The sequence below is a fragment of the Balaenoptera borealis genome, assembly GCF_965194805.1.
Source record: "Balaenoptera borealis genome assembly, chromosome: 6".
In the NCBI taxonomy this organism is placed as follows: Eukaryota; Metazoa; Chordata; class Mammalia; order Artiodactyla; family Balaenopteridae; genus Balaenoptera; species Balaenoptera borealis.
This window is the reverse complement of record NC_138863.1, coordinates 46,923,381-46,949,781: the sequence shown is the minus strand read 5'-3', so window position 1 is coordinate 46,949,781 and position 26,401 is coordinate 46,923,381. Positions and strand designations below refer to the sequence as shown.

Below are 26,401 nucleotides of genomic sequence, written 5' to 3'. Positions count from 1 at the left end.
CCTAGGAAGGAATTTGCATACATTGTACTTTATTTGGAATTTTCTAGCTTACAAGATGAATTCATAATTTTAACAAACCAGTTTATGGAATGATTTACAGATTTATGGAAGACTTCAAAGAGGGTAATGGTGATATAGTCATCGATTTTAAGTATTACACTGATTGCTGTAAAGAATTATATTTGTAATTTAGATTATTCAGTATTCCAGTAAACATGAGTGAAAATCAACTTTAGCTCATAACTTTAATATTTTCATACAATCAAAATATAGAGATATACACTAAGTAAGCATAACATGAGTTATTTTAATTGATCAGAATATCTTGGGTATGTTTTAGAAACAAAAGAAATGGTTTTTATTAGCATATTAAAACCAAGAGAAAATTAGATAAGTTCACATTTAAAAAAAATTATCAAGCAATAAATACAGCACTATAGCTACCACTACTTCTATGTACATTGGATTACATTTGAACAAACACTAAATTCCAGAATGAATATTTTATGAATAAATGCACTAAATAACTTTAGAAATTAAAAAAAAATGACAGACTAGAATTGTTTAAAAATTAAAATGACTTTCACAAATACTTTCAGAAAAGTAGCAGATTTGCATTTTAAAAGTTAGAAATTCCCCAAATAAGTTTTTAGATACCAAGGAAGTTTGCTTTTAAATAGTATTGATTTTACTTTTTTATATGAGTAAGATACAAAGGAGATCTTAATTATTAGTACTTCAGTTTTAGAGAAGTCTAATATTTAAAAATATTACTTCTAAAAAAAAATGGGTTCAAAACTAACACTGATTAATCATGGACTGTCTTCACCTAAAGATGGTACAATAGATAAATCCTGGCCACAAAGGAAATCTGATCTAAACTTAATATGATAAAAGCACAATAAAAATACTTGAAAGTTACAATGTATTTTTAATATAATGCTCGCTGATAATTTGACATTTTCTACTGTCATTTATGGTTGAGACTTGATAGCTTGTCTGGAAGAATGCTGAAATATATGAACAGTGCCAGTACAGGATTTGAATCTGTGTCTTTGAATAATAAATAGCTAAAAAGTGAGATTGTTTAAAGGAATTATTGTATAATTTAGGCATTAGAAAGTTCAGAACAGCCTGAGTTCCTTTTTATAACAGCTTGTTTTGAAATCCGTAAATCTGAAACTAACAATACAGCTTTTACATGTGTATAGATAAATCCTAAATCTACTGACCAGGCCTTTTAATAAGTGAATTCTTACTAATTTAGATAATTAACCTGGACAATTTCAAATGACTTCTGAACTTACCATCTATTGACAGCTTAAGAAACAACCTATGATGACTAAGTCATTAGTTTAATACATTTTAAGCAGATTGACACACCACAAAAACAACAACAACAACAACAAAAAATAACACATAGATGTAATGAATTCTCCTGCCAAAACTGACTTACTAATTGAAGGCATTTTGTTTTTCAGAAATCAGTGGAAAATGACATTAGGGAAAATGAATCCCATTTAAATGTCACTTTAATTCATTAGCGAGGATTTCTTCCATCTTAATTTAATTATTCCATAAATGTTCTGACAACAATTCTTCCTTACTGATACATTCAGGTCTTTCATTATATTGCATCGTCATATATAGTATCTCTATTAAAATATTAAAACATTGTATACGATATATATTGTATTCCTCTAATTTTAAAAAATAGCCTGCAGCATTTCCAAAGCTATATATCTTGATATAGTAAGTCAGAAAAGTAATCTTTTTAATGGGGTAAAACCCATAAGAATAGCAGATTGGCATTTCTCATAGGAGTCATTTAAATTTTCTGGATTAGAATGAAAGTTCATCATCAAAATAAAAAAGGAAATATGTCAAACATATCTATTATTAAGGTATGAATCACCAAAGCTAATATAGTCAATAAAACAATGGCCTTGAGGATTTTTTAAATAAATATTTTATATCTTATCATAGATATTTCTCAAACTTAATTCTCAAACTTCTGATGCTGGCATCTGGTTGTCTTTAAAATAGTTACCAAATAAAGAATTCCAGATTCTATTTTATTATAAAATCAGCCCAGACACAGTATCAGATATTAACATGCACACATTGTTACATTAAGTATTTGTTTTTTAAAAAAATTACCTAGATTGTATATATTTGAGACTATAAAATAGAATAACAGAGTATTTACAAGCTTACTTTTCACAATTTTTTTACAAACTTTTAAGAAAATAAGAAATCCTTCATTGATTTCCTTCATGTAAAATAATTGCTAATTTGTCCACATAGTAGAAATGGAAGGGGCAAAGTTTCTATTTACAGGTATATGGACACAAATTCCTTCCCACTTGTGTAGTAAGATGGGAAAGTAGTCGACCACATGTTTTGTAGTATCAACCAAGATTTCTCCCTAATGATACCAAAGTAGGATTGCGTAACATACATGCTATTCATCAAGCCTCAAAAATGGACATGACAAGGGGTATAACTGTGATGAATCAGCAAATGAGTAGCCAACAGCAATTCTGCTCATTTATTTTTTGGGGGGAGAAGAGGGTAAGCAAACAGGAATAATTAATTCTTTATCTGGTCCACATGAAAAAATAAAAACAAAAAGGGCTAGAATACTTTCTGGGCAAACAATCAACTTCACCAAGGAATATGGGATTAAGATTTTAAAAACAAATGAAAAGCTCATTTTCCTTCAAGTCTATAGGCCTTAGCTAGGTCTCTTTAGGCAACAGGAGTGGAATTGTGCCCACTGTGTCTATGAACTTTTATGGTCTATTTATTTGTGGATTCATGCAGTGGTGTGCTAGAGCTGGCTCACACCAACCTACAACAACTGACTGTGCTCATTTTTACCCAACTCCACATTCAGTGATGTCAAGTTGGTAGCTTGAAATCAGCCATGGTGGGAGTACGTACACCATAAAAACTGGCAAAAATGACAAATCAGGACTGTTTTCCCCCACGGAGCTAGTGTGAAACATTTATCAACACACTACTGAATTCATGTGAGGGTTTTCTTTGTCACCTTCAAATAATTCATTTAATATTGAAGACTTCTGATTGTAAAGTCATGGATCCAAGTCCTTGAGTTAGGAGTGGAACAAAATAGTTCAGCAATACACGCTCTATTATCAGTCGTATAACTTTTCCGGTTTTATGACAACGTTTTCAATATCGTGGATGCTTTTTCCGTTTAAGTGTTCACTTGGACAGTCATGACTGTAACCTGCACCATCACTGATTGTTGACACTGTGTAAGATGCAGTACGGAGAGCATCTGAGTGGGAAAAGCTGTTTCCAAATTGGATTTTATATTGATTCCAGTTTCTTCTCAGAATTGCTTGAACCTATAAAACAAAAAGAAACAGAAAGGGCAAGAGCAATTCATAAATGAAATGAAGATAATGTGTTTAATAGTACAATAAGTTATGTACAAGAGCTTTTTTTTTTAAAAAAGCATTGATATTGAGTGAATAATATTACTTTATTTTCTTAATTAAAAAATGATGGGCTTCCCTGGTGGCGCAGTGGTTGAGAATCTTCCTGCTAGTGCAGGGGACACGGGTTCGAGCCCTGGTCTGGGAAGATCCCACATGCCGCGGAGCAACTAGGCCTGTGAGCCACAACTACTGAGCCTGCGCATCTGGAGCCTGTGCTCCGCAACAAGAGAGGCCGCGATAGTGAGAGGCCCGCGCACCGTGATGAAGAGTGGCCCCCGCTTGCCGCAACTAGAGAAAGCCCTCGCACAGAAACGAAGACCCAACATAGCCAAAAATAAATAAATAAATTAATTAATTAAAAAAAAAATGAAATTGAGTCAACTATCTTTATATTAGGAAATCTTTGCAATTACTCTATACTTTAGTACAGACTACAGAAAACTTCGTATTTCTCTTTCTATGCCTTCTCTTTGAAGCTCTAAAAAGGCACATGAATGTCTTGCTGTCAAATAGTTAATCTACACCCTCACTTACAAGTTGGCATGTGCAACATTTAGTTTTGTATCAATATGTTTATTAAAAGAATGAGATAATTAGTGAAATATAAAAGAAGAGAGAAAAAAGATTTAAAAACAGGGATACAGGGAATATAAATCATTATCACCATCATCATCATCATCAACAGCAGCAGCAACAACCTTTTACTGTGATTAGCATATGCCAGGTATTGAGCTACATTCTGGAAAAAAAAAGAGCAAGGTTTTTGTCCTCATGGAGCTTACCCCCAGAGGGAAGAAAGTGTTGAACAGATAATTACAGCGCTGAATATATAATGGGACGACTATTGTGGGAAAAAAAAGTTTAGGAATGTCACCACTCCACTTTTTTGTATTTAGATACCCCTCTGTCTGGATAAATTTGAAGTTTAATGACTCTTCCATCTTTTCTGCTTGGGGATAGAGATCAGAACTAGGTAGGTCATATACAATGATTTTGGTTTTAACTGAACTCAAGACACAGATGATTTTCTTCATATTGAGTCAGTGAGCATAAATGAGAATATCAAACGCATTTCCAACTCGATCACCTGTACATTTCCTGTCTGCTTCTAGGTTAAGAATGTATTAGCCACATGCTGTGACCTGATCTGTGTCTTTGCAAAGCATGGATAGCTTTGAATTGTCTTCCCCAAATTTCTATTGCTCTTTGACCCTTTGATTGTTTCCCCAAAGGGAATCTGAGCATCCAAAAACAACTTTCTAGTAGTTCATGTCCTACAAACATACTCATGCAATATTGTTTAACTTTCTACAAATTACATAAATTCCTCAACTTTTTATTCATTACATTCATGTGTACATATCAATATTAAACTTTAAAATAGGGCTGCTTATTTAAGTCTTTTCATTTTCTTATCTCTTCTCCAAACTACAAACAATCTATAGCGAATAGATATTCCCAGGATGTCTGCAGCTCTGTGGGTACGGTACTTTAAGGTCCTGTTAGCCTCCTCTAATCTGTTGCTTAAAATGAACACAAAGTTTTACTGTCTCATTCATATTTTAACATGTAGAAAAACAAAACAAACAAATATAAAGTCAATCAGTTTCTTTAGTAAGAATTCAGAATGAGTTATTAGAAATTCCAGGAGGCGTCTCCCTACTCTATAATTCAAAAATTATGTAGTTAGGAATGCAATACATTGTTTTATTAATATGAAATTCAGAACTTCAGGAATTTCAAACTTCTTTACATATGGCAACTATATCTGAAGGAAATAATTTTTATTATATAAATTTTCTTTGAAATAACAGCATTTATAGGAAAATGAATACATTTATCTTATAAAAATTATACTTTATTTCTCTCATGGTTTAGTGATGTATTTCTAAGTTCTCCAAATAACATATTTAAATTAAGGTAATTAAAAAATACCATCTGCGTATGTAATATCTTCAAGAATATAAGCAAATGACAAATGGAATGGCTTTAGAGTATGACTTTTAAATAAATATTCAGAGATTTAAAACAAAAATGACATTTGGCCAATTATCTAGGTATTTCTAATGGGAGTTGTTTTTGATCCTGATTTTTATGCTTAATTAACTTCTCACTTTGTTACTAAAAGCTGGACTGATTGAATCCATGTGCTATATAGTTTCTGTGTGAAAGGAAGTGGAATGTAGCTTTGTACAAAAGATTCTACATAAATGTTGGGAAGAGACTGACATGAAGAAATATTTTAGCTATGAGAGTAGTACTTATAGTCTTAACAAGGAAAGCTTAAATTCAATTCTAAAAGCCAAAATGGCTTTGAAACATATGACTGTTTGCTCTTGAAATATCTACTTGATTAAGATCATCACCCTATTTCTTCCTTGCAACTAAATTGTCAGAAAAACCATGGAAAGCCAATTTCCTGACTTATTTACTGAAGCTAAATATAAAGGTAATTAAAGACCCATAGGCCTTGTAGACATCTGTTTGTTTATGGTACTCTCTATAAGGATGTTATTTTTTTCATCTGCTTTCTCTAACACAACATCACACCTGTTCAATAGAACATTAAAGTGGCCACTCTCAGTAAACTTACAATGAGAAGAATGTAATGGGGAAAGATAAAAAGGCAAATTGCCATTGGAAGGCAAGAGAGCCTGCCTGATGTTATTAAAGATATGAAAATGTTTTCATTGATTTACGCATAAATGTTAGATCAATAGTTAGGCCAACTTTTTAGAATATAACATTGCAATATATAATTTTGTACAATAGAAAGAATATGGGTTTATATGACCATTAGTACCTGATAAGAAACCAACTCTACACTGCTTAACCTAAATCAATTAAAAGGTGTTTAATAGAGCTTTATATAAAAATTCTACCTACTTCTCATTACAGAATGTGTTTGGTTATTCTCAACAAATCTTTTTGTTCATGTTGTAAAAATATCTATTCTCAGGTGTTGTTAAAGATACCCGTGAGACTAGGGAGGGCCCTTCTGATGTCTAGAGTCCCTAGTTTATGTTAACAGTGCACATTTTTTTGATTGAGAGGACTAGAGATGAGATGAAAGTGACCTGAGTACTTGTCAAGCCACGGTTATTTAACTAGTGAGAAATGCAAATGGGAATATTTTGGCTACGAAATAAAAATAAAATGTGAAAATAAAAAATAAATAGAGATATTAAGATAAAGGCAAGCTATTTGACCTAACGTGGAAAGCAAGAAGGAAACTAAGCCTGAGCAAAAGAGTTCAAGAAGTACATGACATAGTTGGAACCACACAAAATGGTTTTGGCAGCTGTGTCTTCATGTTATGAGAGTGGGAAAAACTAGAGGCAAAGAGACAAAAAAAGGAAGCGTTATAGTATTTCTTAAGATGAGAAATGAATCATACACAAACAGGGATTGTATCTAGAGATGAAGACAAGGGGACAGATATTGGAGATGTTGTGCAATGATGAAGGATTTGGTAACAAGTTGGCTCAAAGATTTTTTATTGTAATTTTCCAGTGCCAAAGTTTTCTCAATTTTAGAACATGGCAAAAGATCAAGGCCCGTGTCTCTTTTGCTTACACAGGTAGAGTGCAATAAGAGTGTTAGGCATTAATTTAGATATTCCCTGGGCACTTTTTCTAAATATAAGGGCCAATTTGTGATTTGATTCTGATATGATTAATGTTCCCATTTGTACATATATTTTTGTAAATGAGAGATTTGACAAATCTAAAAAGGAATCTATAATGTACTGAGTATCTACTGTGGGTGGGGCATGGTGCTAAAAACTTTATATTCCTAGCTTACGTTAATCCCTGTGAGATTTGTGTAAGGAACTTGCTTTTATTTCCCTTTAATAAAAGTACACACTGAGACTCCTGGAGGTTCAGAATATTTCCTAAGATGTTACAGCCAGGAACAAAATGGCATCTTTGGGTTTAAATGCATTATTGTGTCAGTGCCTTTATTCTACACTGCCTTCCATCACAAAATATTTTACTAGTGGTTACAATTTGTACATTTAAAAAATACCCTTTATAAAAATCAAATCTGTTTCTGCAGATGCAAATGTGTATCTTACTTATTTCATACATGCTTTACGGCATATTGTCTGTAGCTTTCTTATCTATATTTAATTGTAAAGTCCTATGTAGGCAGAAATTGGATTGTCTAATACAGTTTATACAATAATGAATTTATAGAGTTATATAATAAATGCTAATTGAATTTTATTATCAAAACAGATGATGTATCTATTCTTCCTAATTGCATTCTCTGTCCCTACTTCTCACTGACTTCAGAAAAAGTCACTCTTGTCCTCGATACAGCAGAAGAATCATGGAGACACCACTTAAAGATATGAAATATAGTCTACTATGTTTGATAGTTCTATACGCCATTATAAATAAATAAATATGTAAAATAAATATCTATATCTTAAAATTGATTAAGAAATCAAATATGAAATTTTATTGTATGCTAAGAGAAAGAAGTAAAATATTACATAAACAAGGGAAAACAATATTTTATAGTTTTTCATGACAGGTACATGATTTCCGACATTGATTAGTTGTATAGAAATGGTTCTTATAAAGTTATGCCAACTGGTTCCGTGTGTTGCCCATCTGAAGCTTTGTGATAAGCTTCACCATTACCAAATATATGTCTCATCAGTTGCTGTCTGAATTTCTAAACTTTACTGAATTTTGCCAAAATCCTCCAACAGGTTAAATTTTTGTCAAGTAGATTAAAATCATATAAAGAACTAAATCAGTATAGCTCAAACCACTGAGTTATAGCCTTATTGATATGCATAAGAAATATGGTACCAGTTTCTAAGCTGCCTGAAACTTCCCAATTAGGAAAAAAATCTTGGATAAAAATCTTGAAATATCCAAAAGCACATTTCCATGTTACAAATCAGAGGGCTCTGTTCTGTTTCCTAACCCACTGCAGCTCTTCCCAGGAGAAAAAAAAAAAACCCAGAGAAAGGGGGAAAGTAAAAATGACCCAATTTTATTTCCTATTAGAGTGTATGTTCTATGAGGATAAGGATTGCCTAACATTGTACCTAGGACAAAGTCCAGAACTAGTAGGATTAGTTCAAAAGGTAGGTCGAAAGACTAGATGAATAAAAGTCATTGATGGAATATTTTAAAGTGAGGCTGAATTTGCCCTAGCCTTGAACTCCAATATTACCTGAACTTTTGGGAAGGAGAGTTACATCTAGTAAAAGGGATTCCATGGTTCTTTTTCCTGACAGAAATGGAATTTGAAACTCTTGTTCTTAGGGAATTTATAATTCTGTCTCATTTTTTAAAGGAAAAAAGTATTGCAAATACAAACTGGTAAGAGGAATAAAATCAATCACCATACCTCTCCATTAAAGAAGCAGAAAATAGTAGATACCAAAAGACCCTGTAAAAGAAAAATAGAATTATCTGATTCCAAATGGAAAAGATACATTATTTGTAACCAAATTGATGCACATATAGTTAAAAATAAAACCAAAGCTATATGTAAATTTAAAACAAAATTTCACAAGGCGACTTCCTGATGCAAGAACACCATACCTGATAGTGCATGAGGATGTGCATGATGTAATCATACACCTCCTCTGCAATCCTTCCTTCAGGTCGCCATGGAAACAGTACAAATTCAATGCCAAGTAATGGCACCAGGATAAGCGTAGCTCTCACAGCTTTCATGTAGAGATTGGATTCTGCTTGGTGAGTAACTTTTAACTTGGTGATAAGAACACGTACAATATTTAATAGGAAAAAAAGATTCACCTAAAAGAAAATAAAATGGCATATGGAAATTATTTCATATTTCATATTAAGAATCATTACTGAAGGATCTTTGATTTTATGAATCTTAGAATATTTTCAGTACACAAGAATATGTTCTATTGACGAGAATATTTGCCAAAATATTAATTTGTCTTTCTGCTACTGAATTTTTTCATTTGTTTCCCAGTTTTACTGAGATATAAGTGACACTATATAAGTTTAGGTTGCATAGCATAATGATTTAACTTACATATATTGTGAAATGATCATCACAATAAATTTAGCTAACATCGATCATCTCATATAAATACCAAAAATTGTATATATATATTTTACCTTATGATGAGAACTCTTAGAATTTACTCTCAGCAACTTTCATGTATATCATACAGCAGTGTTAACTATAATCATCATGTTGTACATTACATCCTTCATACTCATTTATTTTAAACGTGGAAGTTTCTGCCTTTTGACCACCTTCTTACAATTCCTCCTCCTCCACGCCCTGCCTCTGGGAACCGCAAATATGTTCTCTTTCTTCTATGAGTTTGTTTGTTTCTTTGTTTAGATTCCACATATAAGTGAGATCATACAGTATTTGTCTTTCCCTGTCTGACTTATTTCACTTAGCATAATGCCCATCCAAGTTGTCTCAAGTGGCAGGATTTCCTTATTTTTTATGGCTAAATAGTATTCCATTGTGTGGTGTGTGTGTGTGTGTGTGTGTGTGTGTGTGTGTGTGTGTGTGTGTGTGTATAAATACCATAACTTCTTAAGTTGTTTCCATGTCTTGGCTATTGTGGATAATGCTGCTATAAACATGGGGTGCAGATATCTCTTTAACATAGTGTTCTTGTTTCCTTTGGATATGGAATTGTGATTTATTAATTTAAAAAGTACATCAATTTTAATGGATTTTTAGATTTTAAAAAATAAATTTATGGTGGAATTATCGTGGACCACCTTCAGCTGAGTAATATCTGATTGTTTTTCTTAGTTCATTTTCTTATGCAAAATTTTAAAATTTTGCTATGATTAAAAAAACCAAAGCTTCTGAACATTTTCAGCTCAAAGAAAGGAAATAATTGTTTGTAGCAAAGGCTAATTATTTTGTGTCTACTCTGTATTAGTGTTCATACTAGGTACTTACCAAATATGTATTATACCATAATAACTATTTTCATCTTTTTGGTTTATCCTTCCTGCGTTATTTGTATGTGTATGTGTGTAACAACAATCCTCACAACTCCCCATGATAGTACTATAATCCTCTTTATCCTTATGAGGAGGCTGAATCACATACTGGAACCAGTTGATATTCAACCTAGGTCATCCTAGAGTTAAAAAAATTTGGGACCCAACAAGGCCTTCTGTCAATTACTTTCTGTAATTATAAACTTACTATGAGTTTACAACTTTCCCCAAAAGAAAGCATTCTCTCTGAAAGGGAAACATGAAACTTTAAAAATATAGTGTTCAGGAATAGAAAGTCCAGAGATAAACCCATGCACATATGGTCACCTTATCTTTTGACAAAGGAGGCAAGAATATACAGTGGAGTAAAGACAGCCTCTTCAATAAATGGTGCTGGGAAAACTGGACAGCTACATGTAAAAGAATGAAATTAGAACATTTCCTAACACCATACACAAAAATAAACTCAAAATAGATTAAAGACCTAAATATAAGGCCAGACACTATAAAACTCTTAGAGGAAACCATAGGCAGAACACTCTATGACATAAATCACAGCAAGATCCTTTTTGACCCACCTCCTAGAGTAATGGAAATAAAAACAAAAATAAACAAATGGGACCTAATGAAACTTAAAAGCTTTTGCACAGCAAAGTAAACCATAAACAAGACGAAAAGACAACCCTCAGAATGGGAGAAAATATTTGCAAATGAAGCAACTGACAAAGGATTAATCTGCAAAATATACAAGCAGCTCATGCAGCTCAATATCAAAAAAACAAACAACCCAATCCAAAACTGGGCAGAAGACCTAAATAGACATTTCTCCAAAGAATACATACAGATTGCCAACAAACACATGAAAAGATGCTCTACATCACTAATCATTAGAGAAATGCAAATCAAAACCACAATGAGGTATCACCTCACACCGGTCAGAATGGCCATCATCAAAAAATCTAGAAACAATAAATGCTGGAGAGGGTGTGGAGAAAAAAGAACACTCCTGCACTGTTGGCAGGAACGTAGATTGATACAGCCACTATGGAGAACAGTATGGAGGTGCCTTAAAAAACTAAATGTAGAACTACCATATGACCCAGCAATCCCACTACTGGGCATATAACCTGAGAAAACCATAATTCAAAAAGACACAGGTACCACAATGTTTGCTGCAGCACTATTTACAATAGCAGGACATGGAAGCAACCTAAATGTCCACTGACAGATGAATGGATAAAGAAGATGTGGCACACATATACAATGGAATATTACTCAGCCATAAAAAGAAACGCAATTGAGTTATTTGTAGTGAGGTGGATGGACCTAGAGTCTGTCATACAGAGTGAAGTAAGTCAGAAAGAGAAAAACAAATACCTTATGCTAATGCATATATATGGAATCTAAAAAAAACAGTGCTGGTGAACTTAGTGGCAGAGAGGGAATAAAGACGCAGACGTAGAGAATGGACTTGAGGATACATTGGGGTGGGGAGGGGAAGTTGGAATGAAGTGAGAGAGTAGTATTGACATACATACACTACCAAATGTAAAGTGGATGGCTAGTGGGAAGCTACTGCGTAGCACAGGGAGATCAACTCGATGCTTTGTGACGACCTAGTGGGGTGGGATAGGGACGGTGGGAGGGAGGCTCAAGAGGGAGGGGATGTGGGGATATATGTATATATATAGCTGATTCACTTTGTTGTACAGCAGAAACTAATACAACTTTGTAAAGCAATTATACTCCAATAAAGATGTGAAAAAAGTATATATAGTGTTCAAGAAATGAACAGAGTTCTATTGAAATACATTTCTCTCTCTCTTCCAGAATACTACGTTCTCTCTTTCTTATCTTTATCCATTTCAATATCTGTTACATTTGTCTATATCCTCTATGCCTATTCCTTATGCCTTCCATAGAATTATGGACAATAGCCCCAGAAAAGTCCCTTCGGGCTCTTATTCTACTATGCTGTTCTCTTTCCTTTTTTCTCACCCTGACTTCTAGCATCTGTGTTTTGTTTAATAATGTAAAAATTTCAAACTGCGTACTATTTGCAATTTATATCCACATACTTTAATCAGAAAAATAATGGTAGTATCTCGTTTAATATAGAAAGCAATGAACAAATAACATACACTTGCTGATTTAAGGCACATGTTATGAAAATAACTGGGCATAAAAATATTCTACTATTCTTTTAGAGAATTCAATGGAACATATGCTTCAAAAATAAACAGCTAACTATAATCCTGATGGAAACACATCTATGAAAAGTAACATGGTTACAGACACAGGACTGTCTCTGCTAAAGACAAAAGCAGAATAAGCTATTGCAACAGGTGTAAGAATGAAACATGATGAATCAACACATCAGCTGTTATTCCACCCATCCTACTGTATTCCCTTCCCAAGCATTCATTACTGTTTTAAAAGTTTTGACTAAGTGGAAATTACTACCAGCCCATTGAATAAAAAGTAATAATGCCATTTTATCTGCTTATAAGTTTAGAATTTAGAATATTTTATAATCCTAATATGCAAAAATCATAAATTATAAAAATCACTATAAATGTTGCAATTTAAATGCCCACTATATAAAAATTTCTAAATGCAAAGTGCTTCTCCAAATGGCAAGTCTGATTTAAAATGTGAACCTAGAAACTAGAAAGTCATCCTACTTTATTTTCTGCAAATACTTCCATTTATTTTAAATACAAATAGAACAAGAATAGTGAATTTCAGATGAATTATATCTGAATCTCATCTATCTTAGAGAAAAACTAGGTAAGGAAAAGAGGAGAAACTTGTTTTTACTCCAATACCCATAAAGTTCACATAGATGGTCGTAGGTACAACAGGACATTTTCACATCATGATACCACCTAGGGTCATGGTAGGAAGCCCTGTGAATCAGCCCAGTGGCAGCAGGATTCCTGGAAGCCATTCCTCTACTAGATTAGCCAGCAATCACTTAACTACTCACTGAAGTGACCTAAACATCTCTCACTAAACACAAATTAACTGTATCCCCTCTCAACTTCCCCTTAGCAAGATCTCAAAAGTGCTGTAGACACTCCAATATCACCCTGCTCAAGGGAATATGGGACAGAGGAAGTCTGAGTGGAAAGAAACTGATTGTGGTTGAAATCTCGTCATTTATAAAAATTGTACAAAAACATGTGACCATATAAACAATTGCTAGAGCCCCTCCCAAGACCTTGGAATTGGCCAGGACCGGTGAGGAGCCCTAGAGCTTAAACAAGGACAGAACATTTTACCCTGGTAGAAAAATAGGCTCCTAGTCTTTTGTTAGGCCAGAAAAATGGAAAAAGCTTTCTGCAAATAATGTGGATTTTCACTTCCTTTCTTACTGAGCAGCTTGATGGGCTATATTCCTATGTGATATTTTATCCTAACTGCACCATCTACTCTTCCCTCCCAAAGTTGTTGTGGACAAGTTCTTCCAAGGATTGTGTTAATTGCTGTTATATTTTTCATTTGTTAGGTGCTTTTACTTAGTTCCTGAACCTCTCTGATCTAGGACTCTGAATCACATACCCCTCTCTAGAGCCAGATCTCTTATAATAAAATTTTGCCTTGTATTTGTTCTGTAAGCTTCTGGATGGCCCAAAAAAAGAATCTTAATTTCTTTGTATTTTCCTCAAAACAGAATCATGGTATCATGTAGAAATTATAAGTGAAGAATCTTTTAAAAGCATTTTTTGAGAGTTTATTATATTCTAGGCACTATGTTGATTGCTTAACAGGATACACCTCAATCCTTACAACACCCTATGAGGTATTTATTCTTATTACTGCATAGTCATAGATGAGAAAACAAAGGCATAGAGAGGCTCAAAACAAAACAAAACAGAACTTGCCCTGAGAAACACAACCAGCAATGGTAGAGCTAGGTTTCAATGCTGGTTCTTTCCAAGAATACAAAGCTAGGACTTCTCAGGATACAGCTTAAACAATGTGTTATACATGTTCCTAGTATGTGCAGGTAGCAAGGGAAGGAAATGCTTCTGCCTCTGAAATTTTCATAGAGTCTGCACTAAGGTACATTAAAATTTCCATGAGATATAATAATAAATTCCATGTGCTGATTTTTTGAACTGGCTGTCTTGAGTAGCCAAGCACAAACCAGAAATTTGACACTTGCTCCGTGATTTATACATGCCAGGCTAAGCACTCTTTATGTATTAACTCATTTAATTTCTTGTTAAAAAAAATTAAAAGTCTCTGTAATTACATTCTCTGTTTTGCAAATAAGGGACTTGAGGCCCAGAGTGATTAGTTTAATTGCATAAGGTCACAGAGCAAGTAAGAGGTAGAAGAAGAATTCAAACCCAGGCAATCAGCTTCTAAAATTTACCCTCTTAATTATGGCACACTTTTGAAAATAACAGTGATACACTTGAGAATGGCTTGAACAGTGTTCTAACATAACGACATACTAAATTGCAGCTAGCAAATGTAGTAAAATAATAGAATATTTCTCTAAAAAAAGAATCTGAAAAGAAGGGTTAGGAAGCTTTGAATTTTGGCTGAGAAACGTGCCACCTTCATCTTTTTATATATAATTAAATATCAGCTGTAATTAGTCTTAAAGACTGTAATTGCAATCTGGTCTCTAACGCTCTATGAGAGAAAGCATGTTAATTTAGATTAATTTATTTCCCCATTGAAACAATGTAATAAAAGCACTGAATTTGACTTCTGTTTTCCTGCAACCACACTTAAAAATGTCCAATTCGTGCACTTGGATTAAGTGCTGATCATTATAATGATAAAACAACAGTTGAAGCAATACTTTCTTTTTCCAAATTAAAGTCTTTTCTTTATGGGGATATTAGTCTTATTACCATCACAGGTGTGTGGGTTTTTCCTGTTTGCCATCCCCACTCACTAGATCCATCCTCTGCCCTTCTCTGCTCTGCGCCCCAGCAGGCTCTGAGGCACGTCTGAAGACTGCATCATCACAAGGCTTTTTTGCCCTTGGCATTTGCTGCATTTGGCCAATGGGGGGATCCAAGAGATCAGAGCATGGGAAGAGAGAGAAGTTTGAGTATTTCTTTCTCCTTTTTCCCTGTCAGGCTGTGGTTTTGACAGTAGCTGTGTTCCTCTACCCAAGCCCAGACCTCTTGTTGGGCTACCCCTCCTAGCACTCACTCAACCCCCTCTTAAAGTCTATCCATGATAACAGCTTCCCACTGTTGGTGCCTGGTGCCTCACCATCCCTTATGAATTAGTTCCTTTCCTCTTCCTGCCAACACTTCAAATATAACACCTTCCTTTAACCCTCTTCAATCAAACACTGTGAGTATGCCGTCTATGTCCACTGAGATCCTGAAGGATACCATAGGCCAGATGTTTCAGGAAATAAAGTTGAACTATGAACAATGATGAAAAAAGGAGCATTTTAATTACGTACCAATAAAGCAGCACAAATTGGGCCATGGATAATGTAGAGGAGATGGGTATCAGAACTGATCCAGCAGCTAGGGGAAAAAGCAGGGAAATTATGTTGAAGATTTTCATTGTAATTATTTCCAATTGAAATCAAAAAGAGAGATGATCTTACTTATCATTGTAATATAAGCTTCTGGCAACAGCATGTATACAAGCAGGAATCAGTGGAAATCCTGTAAATATCAAACAAAAAGAAAATAAATAGGCATCTTTCTCTGTAGATGGAATTCCTAAAATATGTCATGAAATATGAAACTCAGGAATACTCTAGGAGCAAAAATAACTGGTCACTATATGCTTCTGACGCAAATATTATCTGTCTACTCATACAGTAAATGTGATGAAGTATTAGGTATCTGTCTTCAGGCTTGTGTGTGTGTGTGTGTGTGTACAGTTTCTTCTAATCTGAGCCATTTTGAATCAGTGGACTCCAGACCTAAGTTCATAAATGTGCTGCCTGGGCTCAAAAGCTTAGAAGAAATTCAGCATCCACATATCTTCCGTAAGATGGGACTGGCCAATCAGATGTGGGAAGAAGTTGAGACTGACTATGTGAAGAAGAAGAGAAGGAAGAGAGAGATGGTTTATATATCAGAAATTTTGCATGTTCTTAGCATTCTAAATCAGATCTTTCAAATGTAAAATGAAGGTATATTTTATAAAGGTAGCCTGAGTGTACTAATAGCCTCAACACATACATACATATAATTGAGCAAAAATTGGACTCACTTGGCAAATATATATATGACATTTTTATTATCAATAATATCAAACAACCAATAGGAACAATATTTATTTCAGTAAAAAAAAATATAGTGTGTGTGTACATACCTCTATATATCTACATCTATTATCTGACTGGATAAATAGGTAGATAGATGGATAGATAGATAGATAAGTACCATTTCAGTTATGTTTCTGGAAACTAGTCCTATTGAATTCATGTACAATGAATTCATTTTCAGCATTTTATGTTTTGTATTATTCCAGTTATTTTTTAAAAATATGCTAGAAGTGTATTATTTTTTGCTTTGTGAATACCATGTCAAGAGATTGTGTGGAAAAAGCAGAATTTTTTGGCTGTCTTTATTCAGTTACTGTTCCCTCTACTCTTAAAATAAAATAACAATTTTTTTCAAACAAGCATTTTTAGAACGGAACTTCAAAGCTGGTTAAGCCCAATGCCCTCGTTTTGCACATGAGGAAAAAGGAGATTCAGAATAGATCCCTAATTTATGATTCTAATTCTATTGTTTTAGTCACTACATATTTGGCCAAAATATACACTGGAATATTAAATAGAAAAAAATTATATTATTAATTGACCTGTGGTTACCGATAACAGTGAGTCAGTGGTACTTTAAATATTTTAATTTACAGCAATGAGCAAAGGTTAATCACTTGATATTGTTTAAAAAATGATTAATAATAAGAATATTTTTATTACAAAGGATCTCTGCATCCTCCAAAAGCTTTCTTAAAAGATGAGTCAGTAGATATGCTTGATGGCACTTACCCCAGCCAAGAAAATAATACCACATCAAGTGCTGCTTCTCCGCAAACACAGCCACCACAATAAGTGTGTGTAGGTAAATGCCTTCACAAAGCATCCAAAAGTAGTTACAGCCCATCAGGTAAAGATGAATGAATTGGAACACTTTACAGCTAACCTATGAGGAAAAAAGGATATATAGATATAGATATAGATATATAGATATATGTATGTATATATGTGTATATATATATGTTTTGGCTGTGCCATGTGGCTTGGGGGATCTTAGGTCCCCAACCAGGGATTGAACCTGGGCCCTGGCAGTGGAAGCACGGAGTCCTAACCACTGGACTGCCAGGGAATTCCCAGAAAGCAATCAATATTTAGTTGTTTATAAATGTACATGTAAAGCAATATTCTAGTTTAGCTTAGTTATACAGAAACACAGAATTTTCTCTCCTCTACACAAAATCTTTCCCACTAATGATTCAGATTTATAAAAGCCAGTCTTCATCCCCATCTAATGGTGCCTCTAAAGTATTTAGCCACTGACTTCAGAGATTTAAAATGATACACCTCCCAGGAAATGTGTGAATGCCAAATTTACTACATTTAGTGGATGTGTATTTTCTTAATATTGTTTTAGTTATTGTGTAATTACAAGTATCAAAGTTTTGCACATGAATGAATTTACATCTATTTTAACCATGTCATCATGAACTCCTCGATTGTTGCATTCTGCTGGAAAAATCTTAATCATTATCTTAATAATTTTAAAAGCAATTCATGAAAAGTACCAAATACTTAGGAAGTCTTGCATATCGTGTGCTACCAGTGCAAATACTTATTAAATAATAATCTAATGAGCCCATTCTTTGTTTTATTTAAATATGGGGTTTGAGGGTTTCACGTAGGTAAAAAGAAGAAAAAGTTATGGTTTTCCTTCCTCTTTTCCTGAGGTCTCCACTTTCTCAAAGAGACAGGAAGAGAGAGGTTTAAATATTGGGTAAAGAAAATACAAAGGAGTAAAAGAGATATTTACCCCTTAACAAGGGGAATAAATTTAAAGCTCTCCAATTACTCCCATCAGCTCCAGTTTCCAGACTGGAACTCAAATATTTAGTGGCAATTATCACCGTTTTTGAAATAAATATCTTTTTCACTAAAAGGAAAACTGGAAATTAAATGCACTAGAAAATAAATATTGTATTATCATAGAATAGTAGTAATAACATTGGCATATAAGTTAGCTTAAAAATATTTTAATATGTATTGTTTTATGTAATCCCTGAGATAATTCTGTGAGGCATGATTTATCACTAGCCACATATTTTATAGATAAAAAACTGAGTACTGGAGAAGTTAAATGATTTGCTAATTCATACAACATCAATCAAAGCTACATCCTGAACAAAAATTTGTTTTCTTGACCATACATAATGCCTTCTGACTGAGGATATTTACAAAACTATTCTTTTATTAAATACATCTGCAGAATGCATGATATTAAATTTTAAATATTGTACATTGATGTCAAACATTATATTAAAAAGTTCTCTCAAAAATAAAGCTGAGTTATTTAACTATGTTATATAGAAATGATAGGCTTCAGCTTCAAAATTTTATCTGTATAGTTTTTAGATACATATATCTAATTGGGCTTCCAACTCCTGATTTCATTAAAAATTTTATCTATAAATTATTATGATAAAAAGAACTTAAAGCATGCTTTAGAAAAATATTTTTATGATGGCATTGGCAATATAAACAGACAATAAATTTTCCAAGAATGCATTAAAAGTAACTATACTACATTTTGCAATTTATGTGATAAACAGAATATCCTAGTATATAAATGTAAGATCTAGAGTCTCTTTCTCTGAAGCTTCACAACAAAACTCCGACTTTCCTTGCTCTAGAGAAATGCACTCTAAAATGGCAGGATATTTGCCAATTTTTTATATTGCTAATTATACCCCAGTGTTTCCTCACCCAGTGACTTTAGAGTGGAACATACACAAGATTAAGCAATCCGGATGCACATGTGCAAACAACACAGGGAATTTTAGAATTTTGGAAATTACCCTAAAAACACACATAAAACACATATGAGAGTATTGTTTATTTAACAATTAAGGGAAAATTCCTTCCCTTCCCCGATTTCAGTAACCAGAACTTAATCTTTTATAATCTTAACCTTAATCTTTTATATAAAAACTATTTTATATATACATATATATACATCCTTCCCAAATCTACATCCAAAACTGTAGTATAGATACTACAAATATTATAAAAGCAGGCAATTTAAAAATCTCGAATATATGCTTGCTATTTATGCAGATATTTTAATTTAAATATAGCTTACGTATGCATATAGCTTGCATAAAATATATAAAATTGTATAAGTAAATGTCAGGTTATATTTTAAAAATATAACTTTTGTATTGTGATAGTCTCTGTGCTTATTTTTGTGTATCTTTTTATATTTATCCTAAAACCTGTGCTTCCAAAGGGATTGTAAGGGAACAATTTATAAATGTTTGCTGAGATAGTTAGGATTTGGTAGAGCACTTGAAAAATTTTATGTTGATAAAGTTCAATATTATATAGGCATAATTCATTTTCCCCTGGTTTTATTAACTCTTTAAAGTCAGCGTGATACCAAACATATAATTTAAATTAAATTTTCCATTTTCATGTGCTGCCTTTCTCTAACTACACAGTTAGTTGCTTTGCTTGATTTTTTAAAAATTTGATTGAGGAAATGTTATGTCCCACCAGCAGTAAGACTCTAACCATAAATGAGGTGAAGACATTTAACATATGTAGATAACTAGAACAAAGAAATTATTCTTCCTTTTGGTTTCAATATTTATAACTTGGGGAATATTGAGATATATTTACCTTTCTAAATTGGAATATAGCTACATATACTTACTCTTTATATGTCAGACATAAAATATACATATATTAGTACTTAATTACACACATATACATGTATCTACCCCTGCCCCCCACCTCTCCTATTTTTTCCCCACTAACCCCTTGAACCTAAACTTCATTTTACTTACAGGATTTGTGGCCACTAAGGGCTGGTTGTTGGCCACTGCAGTGAGATGAATGATTATTACAATAGAGTTACAAACGAAAGAGAAGAACAAATTTTTGTGCAAGGTAATTCTTTGGCAACTTAGGCTCCTGAAAGGCAAGAGAAACCAAAGTGTGCTGACATCATAAAATGTTTCCACATTTTGTATTAATAATCATTCAAATAAGATACATTCACAATTCATAGCAGCTGCTCCATATTTGGAAGAATTATTTTTTCTCCTCAAGATTCACTCATGATAAAATTTTAATTGGGGAAAATCTATAATTCCTTAAAGCAAAGAGACACGTGAGTTGCTTCAGTACAGGTAAACATATATAAGGAAAGGAAATTTGTCTGTACAAGGCCTCTACATAAATTTCTTCCCTTAATCTCTCATCATGATTAATATTCTAATTCATTCTGAAGGTGTAGAAACTGAAATTCAGTGAAGATAGATAATTGATCAAAAAATCATGCAGCTAATTAATTTGAAAACTTTGGATTTGTCAGCAGATTCTCACATAGATAATGCTCTTTTCATTATACCACATAGGCTGTTCTATTTATATAGCCTGTTTATGATTATTTATGGTTGTTCTGTTTATATAGCTCCTATGTGGTAGTGGTGATTATGTAGACCAATCATGAGAGAAATAACATTGTATTTAGAAGAAATAAGTTGATAAAAATATAGATTTAGCAACCAATGAGGTTTGCTCAGCTTCACTGAGTTTTTTTCCAATTGGCCCAGCCATGCATAAGATATAAAAATATTGCCTCCTCTTACTGAAGGTCCTCATGTGTAAAACAAAATTTTAAAACTGCCTAAATGGAGTTCATATAGAAATAGATTTCAGGAGCAGATGTCATTCATGACAAGTAATGCTGGTCTTCAGGTTGAATCCACATCTGCTCTACAAGATTGTACATGACTGCCTTACCTATGATCAAAGACCAACTCAAGTACTACATCTTTTATGAAGCATTATTCAATGGCTTATTATGGGTAAAGTTTTAAAATAATATAAAGGAATCCATTTGAAACTGAATACTTAATATCAAAACAAAACATGTATGTAGGAAGACATGAGGAATCATTTCATTACAAAGAGTTAAAAGCTCATTTTGGGTTTTACACAGTTATACAATTAATATGATCAACCTAGATAATCTGCCCTATATAACTCAAACCAATGACTTCTACTTTGGAAACTTTGAGATTTTAACCTAGTTTTATCACTATATCACCTTATTCTAAATAGACTATGTGCCCAGGATGTTATAGTTAGGCTGCTATTTCTATATTTAAAATGCAAAGTTTAGGCTATATTGTCTCTGAAATTTCTTGCAGCTAAAGGTCTGTGATCCTATATATAGCTCTAGTATTTTAAAGGATCTGAAAGCGAATCCAATCCAAATCAAAATTTATGGAATTTCAATACATGCCTTTCACAGAAGTAGATGCTATCAGGGAAACTTCTTTGAAAGGCTTCATGAACAAGACGGCCCTCAGATCAATCATTGTGTGTGAGACAGTCATATACCAACAATTGTGAAGTCCAGATGGAGTCCATCAAAATAGAAACAGCTGAGAGTTGCTAGTATTTTCATATTAGAGAGTCTTTAATTTGACTTGACTTTGCAGTGCATGACAGTAGTGAGAAGCAGGCAGGGATCAAGGAACAGTGTAAAAATGATACTCTATAGAGAAGAAGAATCTGTGAAAGTTTTTGAATTAAGGAGTATCATGAGTTCTGCTATTTAACTGAAGTCAACATTGAGGCAAAGATGGCTCTATTTTTGATAAAATGCCACAGCAGTGACACGAGTGCTTGTGTTTACTGAGAGTGAAGAGAATTAATGAATATGAGGAGAGGTCTAATAAAAAAATACTCTTTTCAAATCATTTATACATATTATGTGTAGTTTATTTCTTGTAATTTATCACTCTTCTGTGTTGAAAATTATGAACACATAAAATTTGTCAACATGGTCTTATTTTAAAATGCCTGTCTTGGGCTTACCCTGTGTCTATGGAGTGCCAAAAATTATTTAGGGAAAAACTGCTTACCCATGCAAATATAAAGCACCCATGCCCTTTTTTAGTAACGGAATTTAGATAACTCAACTACCATCATGGGAAAAAAAATAAAATGTTTTCCTTAACTGGGTTGTTTTGCCCTTTCCTGCTGAACACACTTATATCCAGGTCCATTGGTTAAGACATATATACATAAACAAAATTTCATGTTTTTCAAATTATGACCAAAAGACTAGGAAGCTTTGCTTACAGAGCAAGTCAGAAATATTTGTAAAGAGTAAATTGGAATGCAGGAAAACAAACATTGAAGAAGGCTTTCAAAAATAGCAATTCATTATAGAAGTAAGAGCAGAAAGATATGAGCTGAGGAACATAAAACAAACAGCATTTATATAATAACTGTTGATATTTATAATATTCACATGTGAAAAGATTGAAAATACGTAAAATAAAATGCCAACTAGTTAGTTGAAAAACCAGTTTAATTTTCCTTGTGTTCATTTAAACTTCCTTCTTTTCTCTATGATAGTCTGTATTTCTGTTCCTCTGAGAATTCCCTCTTTTCTAATGACTCTGCTCCCACCTCAATCTGGCTTGAAAGTTAAAGACTTAAAAATGCGCTGCTGGATGTAGAGAATGGACTTGAGGACACAGGGAGGGGGAAGGGTAAGCTGGGACGAAGTAAGAGAGTGGCATGGACATATATACACTACCAAATGTAAAATAGATAGCTAGTGGGAAGCAGCCACATAGCACAGGGAGATCAGCTCGGTGCTCTGTGACCACCTAGAGGGGTGGGATAGGGAGGGTGGGAGGGAGACGCAAGAGGGAGGGAATATGGGGATATATGTACACGTATAGCTGATTCACTTTGTTATACAGCAGAAACTAACACACCATTGTAAAGCAATTATACTCCAATAAAGATGTTAAAAAAAAAAACGAGCTGCTGGTATCTATTCTCTTCTAAAGATGTAATTATTGTGACTACAGTCGCCAAAAAATGGTTTCTTATTCTCTTACTATGTGATGAAAGAATATACCATATTTCCCTCTTTTAGACCCAAACAATGCCATATTATGGGCAAAATTTTGAAACGATAGAGTCAAATTCTATTGTAAATGAATTATTGAATACCAAAACCAAACAAATACTTGAGGACACATGAAATCATTTCAATACACACATGAAGCTTATTTTGAGTGTTTTACAAAATTATCCAAGTAGTATGGTCAACATAGATAATCTACCATATATGACTCAAACCATATACTTCTGCTTTAGGAACCCTGATATCCCATTTCGCTGACTATATCATTGTAACATACTGAACCATTGCCAAATCATTTCAGTTTGTGTTATGTAAAATAAGTCCTACTCTCTACAATACTAGCTTACAGTTTTGGTTTCTTCGATTTCTTCCTCCAGGTTCTGTGTAACTTAAATGTAGACAAATGCTATCTGACATGTTTTTTCTCAATGTCTAGTGGTAAAAATGGTTCAGATTTTTCTAGTGATGCGTATTGTTTTCTTTTAAACATATTCATTAATACGTATAAGTACATTAGGCCAAATAAAATCAACTTGAAAATGAAAACCAAAATATGTACTTGGTAAACACACTGGTTTGCTTAAATGAAATATTAAAATATTTCAGTATTTTTTCATATGTTAATCTGCAACCAATTTAACCTATCCTAAATTCTTTAATGTGACTATTTATTCAAAATATTTTTAAAAATTGTCTTATAGGCTTATAGAATGTTTTACAAAAAATCTCTGTCTGCTTTCTTTAAATGTTATCCTAGCATAACCATAGAATAGAAAATGTGGTTTGTAGGTCTGGATTGTTTCCGTTTCATATTCTCTACATATAATTATTTTAGAACACTATTTCAACATGCAATTTTGACAAGCAGAGTTATAGAGGCAGTTGGCATAAGTGTGGCAGCAAAACCATTACATTCCATGTGTAATGTAACCATGCCTTTCAATTCTCTTTTTTGTGCCACCTACTGAAAGTGTGATTTTGGACAAGTTATTTAAAAACTCTAATCCTTAGTTTCAGTTTCCTTTTGTGTAATATAGGGATAACAATAGTACTTCATAGGATTGGCTGGAAGGTTAAATGAATTAAATCATGTCTAGTGCTTAGCATAATATCTAACCTATAGTGAACATTCCAAGTTAACTATTATTTTTAACATAGTTTTCATGTGGCTAATTTTAATCAAATTCTCTAATGGTCTTCTCTCACAAATAATAAAATAGCGTCAAGGTTCGTGTCAGTAATATAAAACTGCCCATGTTTTAAGTAATGCAATGATACATTGTCATCTTTTTGTTACAAAACACAAGAATTCAGCATCAGAAAGATAATTTCCATGTGATGAAGGGCAATAGATCAAGCAACCTAAATTATCTTCCCAAGGAGTTGTCTGCAAATTTCCACTTTCCTTATCATGCTGATGCCAGGTATTATGCTACTCCATATTCAAAGTTCTGCCACAGTATGGACAAAACACTTGCCTTTGATTCCCATTTGGTTTTGACATGAGGTCGAAATTTCCAAATTACTTTCCTCAGTACTAATCCTGAGCAAAACTAGTCATGGAAGGAGGAAATACAAGCAATAAAAGAATAGCCCACTCTACAGTGTACTACTTCCTTGTGCTAGTTTATCTAATTTAATTTCCAAATGCTCAGCTTTTTCCACAAGAAAACACAAATCATGTATCCGAAAGGAAAGCCCGTGCCAATCGGAACACTGCCAAAGACAACAGGCAGAAAGCAATAAATGTATGAAAAGAATAAGCAGTATGGCTAGCTTTTGTCTACTGGCAATGGAACTTTGAGTTGATGGAATCACCTGGTTATGTATGACACACAAAGTAGACATAACCTCTAGCATTCGCTCTCTTTGGGAGGCTGCTGGTGATCCGTTCAGCCGGATTAGGAAGAGTCCAAGAGTGTTTCAACCAAGGTGCTCAGTCAAGTCCTGCTAGAGAGGAAATGGTTGCCCTTCCTCTATCATGCTCCCTCCTCCACTGCCCATGCCTTTCAAAGTTGCTCATTTAATATTACATATAAGTACAGGCTGCATAAGGAACAGACATGCTCATTTTATGTGGCCAAATGGTTTGCTCTCATGTGTGAATTGCCCCAGTGCAAGTGTGCTTCTTGGTCTCCTAATGGGCAGAAAACTAGAGAAGAAATAGTCTGGCTTTCTGAATGCCTGTGATTCTTATGCTCTTAAAAAAAAAAAAAAAACTGAAAAACAACCCTTTTAGAGATAAAATTCATAATAATAGCATACACCATAATATTGAGGCTTTACAATATCCCAGGTGCAGAGATAAGTACTCTACATTCATTATCTCATTTAACAACCCCTTGAAATATCATTATCCTTTAATAAAACTGAGGTAAGCTGCTCCAGGTCACAATCCTATTAAGTGATCTTTTGAATTTGAATGTTTAAGTTTTTAATGAAGTATCAATAGTAAGGCTTTTGTCTCCTTTAATATTCATTTAGTCACTTATAACTATTTTTGATGCATAATAATATATTGTTCACTGTTTCTAGATACTGGGGAAACAGTTGTGAACAACACAGAGCAAGATCCTGATCTCATGTTACTCATGGGACAGTGGAGGGTAAATAGACACATATATTACATAAAGTAATTCTACATAGTGTTATATGCTTTTTAGAAGTTAAAATAGAATTAGGAGATAGGCAAAGGCTGTGGCAAGAGTGAGGGGAATACTCCAGACAGAACTGAAACAGGAGAAGATAGGGAAGGAAAGCATCTCAAGCAGAGACAGCATCCTGTGTC

The 26,401-nt window shown here is 33.4% G+C and overlaps 1 protein-coding gene across 7 annotated transcripts in view; it reads right to left on the bottom strand.

The window, feature by feature from the left end:
- Window positions 1–220: 220 nt before the first annotated feature.
- The window catches only part of CALCRL (calcitonin receptor like receptor), a 109,847-nt gene continuing 83,666 nt past the window's right edge, over window positions 221–26,401 (bottom strand). For all 7 annotated transcript variants that reach the window (XM_082397562.1, XM_082397561.1, XM_082397556.1 and 4 more), the window contains 7 exons: window positions 20,501–20,627; window positions 17,451–17,604; window positions 16,047–16,107; window positions 15,897–15,963; window positions 9,041–9,259; window positions 8,844–8,885; window positions 221–3,377 (listed from right to left, as the gene is read on the bottom strand). In XM_082397562.1, the coding sequence (XP_082253688.1) occupies window positions 3,162–3,377; window positions 8,844–8,885; window positions 9,041–9,259; window positions 15,897–15,963; window positions 16,047–16,107; window positions 17,451–17,604; window positions 20,501–20,627 (886 nt within the window). In that variant the 3' untranslated portion in view covers window positions 221–3,161. The remainder of the gene's footprint in view (window positions 3,378–8,843; window positions 8,886–9,040; window positions 9,260–15,896; window positions 15,964–16,046; window positions 16,108–17,450; window positions 17,605–20,500; window positions 20,628–26,401) is intronic.